Genomic DNA, 6820 nt, shown 5'->3' with positions numbered 1-6820 from the left:
GTTTGTAAGTAAAGAGAGGACCAGGACATCACCAGTAGCTGACATTAAGTCTCCGTTGTCACCAATAAGCAAGTGAGCTAGGAGTCGAACGTGCTGGTTTATTTTAACCTAGTTAGGTTCTGGGGTGTCTTTAGTCTAACATTCTGCTGCCTGGTTTCATTGCACCTAAGACAATCTGGGGATTGCTTAATGGAGTTGGTATGCAGGGATTGTGTACATACATTTGAGATAGGAAGTAAACTTAATTGTGCTTCCTCTAGAACCCCCAGGTTTTGACTTAGGACATACAGAAAAGGGTCTGTGCATCTGTAATGCCAGCAAGTGGGAGGTTCTGGGTCATCCTACTATACAGAAAGTCCAAGCCCTCTGGGCTAAAAGATCCCCATGCCCCAGCCCCACCTCCCGGCCCTTGTTCTGTTTTGGAGTGCAGTATGCTTATTAGAGTAGATAAGAGTTTGCTCATTAGCTTTATGATTGGATTACTATTTGTACTGTAACTAGCCACTAGATAGCACCTACTAGGTTCTGCCATTATGATAGAGGATAACAACCTGGTTTGCTTTTCAATTAAAATGGACTAATTGAAAATAATCTTAAATATTTTACAAATAATTATTTCTAGCTATTAACCTAAGCAACCTTGAGCTCCTGTCTAAAATTTTCTATTGAAAAGTAAACGTGATTAAGGGAGTTTGTCACTTGAGGATCCATCCTGCCCGGTCACAATCAGCTTTTTTTGTTGAGCCACTGGAGCTAGCACATTTTTTAAGCCCTCCCAACAATTGTTGGGTAATGGCCTACTGGGTGTCCCTCTAATCTCAGTGGGTAGGAATGCAAATAGAGTGTGTTGGTCTGTGAGGAGTCCTGGTGTTTTGACTAAGGGTCAGAGCTCCTGCTCAACAAGGAGCATTGGCTATGTAAAGAGGAATGGGTGGGTTAGATCTGAGTGCTCATGAAGTGACAGTTAACACTCGCCAAAAGTGGGCTTGAGAAGACCAGTTTGGGATGTGATTACTGCCAGCCTTTTAAGGTAGTGACTCGGCCACTGACTGCAGTTATGAGCTGTTTTCACAAGTTGTCTCAGTCTGGAAAAGTTAATTTCCAGTGCATAGGTAAGTGAAGCTGGGCGTGTATGTAGTTCAGTCAGGTGTTAATATTGGGGTGTGGTACTTCACAATAAACTTGGCCTCTTGCGGGTGCTGTGGCTGTGCTTGTCAAACAATTCCTACTAAGAACATTTTCCAAAGTTCATTGTGGTTAGCCAGATTGTCACATGGGCCTGGCCTCATTATTGACAAAATGGTTCCAGACCCTTCTGGAGCTAGTAAGTCATTTTTGCAGCATTACAATTGTAGCATGGTGTCTCTGTCCGAGGCAGTACTGAGTGTTAAGTCCATTCAGAGTTTCCACTCTTCATCAAGAGGAGTTCTATCTCCTGAAAGTCCTGGAGTCTTTGAATGTCTTTGTCCTACATGATGGGAGAAATTGATTAAGTTATTGAAGTAAGACTTTATATTCTATTACTGAAGGCCACTTCAGGTTTGTTCTTGTCTCTCGGTGGACTGTTAGCAGTTGAATTATTTTATATATTGTCTACCTGGAATTCGGAGATATGTCTGCCTCTGTGTCTCCCAAGGGATCATCAAGGTGTGTACCACCATGCCCAGTTTAATTTTTATCAACACTATCTGGAAAGTATGATTTCGTGAAACTTAATGGTAGTTTACAAAGAATTCATTAAGGACTGAGACATAAATACAAATGGTCAAAGGTATTTCGGATAATTTTTGGTTTTTGTCCTGGAACTTATTCTAAGACCACAGATCTACCTGCTTCTGCCTCCCAAGTGCTGGGATTATTAAAGGTGTGCTTCCACCACTGGCCAGCTTGGAAAGAAAGTCTTAAGTCATGAAACCTGATATTAGAACTTGATCTACATTTTAACCATGGGGAGAAAAGTTCAAAGAAGCATTTCTGTGGATTGCTAAGCAGTAGGTACAGACCAGGTTCCAGTCTAAGATTGGTCTAGGTACAAATAAAAGTCTTAAGTTGGAGTGTCACTTGCCATTCGGGTCTATAAGAAATGTTGGGAGCAGGTCTGTAAAATGAGCAGAAATGTCTGACTGGAAGTGACCCAGCAGCTTCATGGCTCTCCTGTAGGTTCCAGCATCTTAGACTTTGCTTGGAACATAAAAAGAGAATCATTGGCTTTGTGTCGATTCAGCCACGAGGATCGGGCCTGCAGTGGTGTGGGACCTGCCTTCTGGAGCAGTGTGTTCGCAGCTTCCTTGTCCACTTGTTCTGGGGGAATCCCCAGTTGAGAGCAACTCACCTGGAGTACGTTCTGATAATTTAACTCTTGTCTGTGCAGTTCAATTTCAGTGAATTCATTTTCTTCGGACTCCTGAATTTTTACTTTAAGTACCAGCTCTGATCATAAATTCAGTATAGCTTTTAAGAAATAAAATACCTATTAAAGATTGTTGACATCAGACATTACAGCCAAGATGATCCTAAGAACTGGATGATAAGTAGACTTGGAGCTTTTGTAATGCATTGTGAGCTGAAATGTAAGTGCTGCACTGGGGTTTGTGCCAGCCTAGTCTACTACTAACAGAAAGCTTATAGTTTAATGCCAGCCAGTCTTTCCAAGGTGTGTTTTTTTATTATTTAGAAACAACTAAGATGTCTTTGAATGCCGTGTGTGTGCAGGTTCCTATAGCTAAAAAGTGTTGGGTCCTCTGGACCTTGGTTGTGAGCTGCCAGATGAGAATCAATCAACTCCTGAAAGAGCTGTAAGCACTCAGCTTCCTGAGCTACCTCTCCAGCCCCAATCTGTCTTTGACAGCAGGTCTCACTGTAGAACCCAAACAGACCTTAAACTCTGGACTTTCCTATCTCAGCCTTAGAATGACCACACCCAGCTTCTTCCTTTCTCAGGACTGGGGATTAAAGACATAGGGCAAGTATACCCTAAGCTATATTTTTAGCTCATACAAAAGAAAGATACACAGTGGATATTTTAAGGCCTTGGCAATGTAGCTGCTGTGATACTTGGTTGGCCTTGTGAAAAGTTACTATGAAATATTGGGCCAGGTGCCAATCATTTGGTGTGATTCTTAACAGCATCCCTTAAGAGCTGGTTCAGTATTTTGTGGGACTATGGCATTGAATGTGAGTCTTGACGATATACTATCTCAAGAACTGTATGGACTAAAATGATGCTGGGTAAGCCACATGTTGGGCAGTTTGATAACATGGTCCAAGAGCCTAGTCCTTACCTAGACTGGTAGTGTCAGGTTTGCCATCATGTGACTCAATTGGCAAGTGTGAGTTCATGCCTTGACCTGGGAGAGAATTAGGAATGAGATGATCTGAGAAGCAGTGGTTCCAATGCTTGGCTATGCCTGCTCAGATGAGGAAGTGGTCCTGTCTCTGCCCCCTCCCCCCAAGCCTATTCTCCCTTCACGGGTAGGCCAGGAAAAAGACTAGTTTTAACCTTAAAAAATAATAGTTTTAGTTCCATGTGGGGCATACCATAATGCAGGTGTGAAACCTTTTATCTGTGTTCTAAAGATAGGATTCAGGTTTTAGGCTTATGTGGCAACATCCCATGGGCCCTAGTTTTAACCTTGAGTGATTTATTCTTAATTACCAAATAATGAAAGGGAAGCCAAGTCTTAAAGTGGTGCCTAATCTGGGAAAGGTATAAGTCTATGCCCTTATGTTTCTGTTGATATTTTTGGTATACCCTGTTTTGTGTTTTCAGGTCTCTAGTGAAGCTAGTAGAAAGGTCCAGTTATACACAGAAACTTTCTGACCCATAGACAGAGAAAGTAGTATTAAATAATCTTTCTTAGAAACCTTGTGGCATGGGCTCAGCAATTAAAAGCACTGACTGCTCTTCTAGAGGTCCTGAGTTCAATTCCCAGCAACCATATGCTGACTCACAACCATCTGTAATGGGATCCAATGCCCTCTTCTGGTGTGTCTGAAGACAGTGAGGGTGTACTCACATACATGCAGTAAATCTTAAAAAACAACAACAAAACTTGTAGGGTACTTGCCTGTCATGCCTGAGGCCTTGAGTTTGGTTTCCAAAACAAGAGTAATGACAAGACTCCAAAGAGATGAATGATTCTTTCAAGTTGAATGAGCTTTTGCAGGACAAAAAAGGCAGGTGGCAGTAAGAGAGTCACCATAACCCAGTGAGGTCAAGGCAGAGCACACCACTTGCCAGAATAGAAGTTAGTCATTTCCAGCAAAGGAATCAAATACCTTAAATAAAAATTTATTGACTTAATAAATAATTCTATACATTACAAAAAGAACCCTTAACACACTTACAAAAAAAAGAAGAAGTTAGTCATTTCAAGCTAAGCTTTGGGTCTCTCCAAGCCCTGCTTGTGCACAGTGCCAAATACTCCTAGTGAGGAGACAGACCTGCTAGCACAGCCCCTTCTCACCCAGCAGAATTGTCCCATTCCTCAGCACAAAGGAATTTTGAGGTCATCTTTGCCCTTCCAGTCTCTGCTGTTGAGATGACTCAGCCCTACGCCCAGAGGCTGAGTTTTGTCCCAAGCAGCATCTCACGCGCGTTTGTAAGTAGGGCAATAGGTTTGTGAATTTCTGCTAATTTATCCAGAAACTTTCCCAGATCTAACTGGATGGCAACAGATTGAGGTCTGAATAATTCCCTTAACACTAAATTCTATATCTTGGGCAAGGTGTGTAGTTGCTCTGAACCTGTTTAATAACCAGGAAAAGGGACTGAATTATTCAGACCTAGTCCACAGGGTGACAAGAAGGAAAAGGAGTGCTCAGGAGGCCCCTTAGCACCAGTTAGCGGGTGCTGCCATCTGCTTGCATTTGTGTAGCTGTCCTTGGCCCCTCTGCCACAGCTCCCCTTGAGAACCGTGTTGGAGACAGTATTCTGACTCACCTGCCAGCTTCTCCCCGATAACCTGTTAAGACTCCTCCATGACAGACCTGTGTTCTCTCACAGGGTTTCCTAGTGTCTCAACACAAGTATGTACAGTAAGATAGTATGTTCTGTTGCTGGCCCTCAAAAAGGGGGCTGGGCTATATTATTGCTAAGTTCACTGGCTTAGGTGTGCCATGTGACTTGTATAGGGTGCTGCAAGTGATGGCAGAGACTGAAGTTCAAGGCTTCTCCCTCCTAGGCTCTGACCCCTGGATATAGTTCAGGGTGGGAATGGAGCCCTTTGTCAGCGACCAGACAGGTGCCAGGACCCTCCACCAGCATCAAGCTTTCTTTGGAAAAGATTTGTTGGTCTACATCGGTATAAGAAATGTCTAGCCCTTAATTCCTAGGATTGAACATTCCTTTTCCCAACCACTCCCTAGGTTGCTATGCATGACTGGAAAGAAGGGCGGAAGCCACTGGGCAGGCTGTCTTGTGAATGTGATCCCTTGGTTGTAAGTGCTAGAGGTAGGCTGACACAGGAGACTTGGCGAAGGTCAGGAGGGTCTGAACAAAGTCCCCAGTGAGGCTGCTCTCCAGACTCTCAAAAGCAGACTGGGAAGTAGGAGGACATGAATTGGAATGGTTCATGTTTAGCAATCCTGTGGCAGAAAACAGCAAATGGATGATAGATCCAGTGAGCTGGTTTTAGATCACATGCACACCTAACTCTACAAGGGCCTGTGATAGATAATCTGTGCACTGTGTAGGCTCTGGGGTGGTTGAAGCTCCCTAACTGACTGTAACAAACACAGCTATGGTGGGGAAGCACTAACTTGGCTCACATTGCTTATGAGCAAATGAGGAAACAGGGCCAAGGAAATGCTGTCAATCACATGGCCAGTTAGGCACGTGCTGGCATTAGACTTGGGTAACATGTCTGCCTCCCCACCACGCTATGCTGATGACTCCCTGCCAAGGATGGAGGAAGGCCTGCCAGACCTGACCTGAGCATGGGTGTGGAAATGTACTTTGGCCAGCCAGGCCCCGGGGTGGTGAGCCGTAAACAAGCACCCTGAACCTCCCCACCCCACCTGTTGAAAGGGGCTCAGTGGGACAGGGTTGCAGGAAGCCTTCACTCACCCCATACTGTCCCTGTAGTTGATTTGCTCACTGCCCATGTGTGCACTGTCAGCCAGCAGCACCCATTTGGTGTCTGGTCTAACTCATGCTAAGACATCATAGCTTTAGTTAGAGTTACACAGTCATTTCCACAGCCAGAGCTTCTATTTTCTGACATTTTTTCCGAAACCATTATTGCTTTTTTAAAAAATTTTACTTGTTAAAGTGGTTTTTGGACAGGTGGATCAGTAGCTAAAGGTGCCACCAAACCTTCCAACCTGGGTTTCTGAACCCAGCCAAGGATGAAAGGAGAGAACCAACTCCACTAAATTACCCCTCATCTTCATATGTGGGCTTTACCATTGAGTAAACTCTCAGCCTGGGAGACAATTTTTTATGGGTCTTCAAATGCATTTCAGCAGCACACAGTGACTGCTCTTTTTTCTCACTGGTTTTTTAAGGGCGTTTGTATGTACCAATTAGACTGAAAAGCAAAAACTGCGCTACTGACCCTCCCCACTCAGGAATGAGGCAGCAAGGTGGCTTTAGCAATATAGGTGTTTGCTGTGCAAACCTGCAGCCTGAGCTCCATCCTTGGAACCCACATGAGTGTGGAAGGAAAGAACTGACTGCTCTAAGTACCCTCAGACCTCGACACTGTGGGACACACATGTCCACATACATCAGGCTCATATGAATAATAAGGAACATTTTCCAAGACTGTTTTCTCATGCCCAGGATTCTGCCTTGTACGCTCTTGTTAATTATTTACTT

General features: G+C 44.0%; 1 protein-coding gene across 1 annotated transcript; it reads right to left on the bottom strand.

Annotated features, from left to right (window-relative positions):
• Positions 1-1321: 1321 nt before the first annotated feature.
• On the bottom strand, positions 1322-3339 carry ANKRD40CL (ANKRD40 C-terminal like; the record flags this gene model as incomplete). Its single annotated transcript, XM_080922428.1, is given in 4 exon segments — positions 1322-1387; positions 1391-1468; positions 2261-2430; positions 3282-3339. Coding segments are annotated over 4 exon segments (372 nt in total).
• Between the last annotated feature and the right edge of the window lie 3481 nt (positions 3340-6820).

Source organism: Micromys minutus (genome assembly GCF_963924665.1).
Source record: "Micromys minutus genome assembly, chromosome: 10".
Taxonomy (NCBI): domain Eukaryota; kingdom Metazoa; phylum Chordata; class Mammalia; order Rodentia; family Muridae; genus Micromys; species Micromys minutus.
Note: the sequence above shows the minus strand (reverse complement) of the source record. Positions and strands in the feature narration are given on the sequence as shown.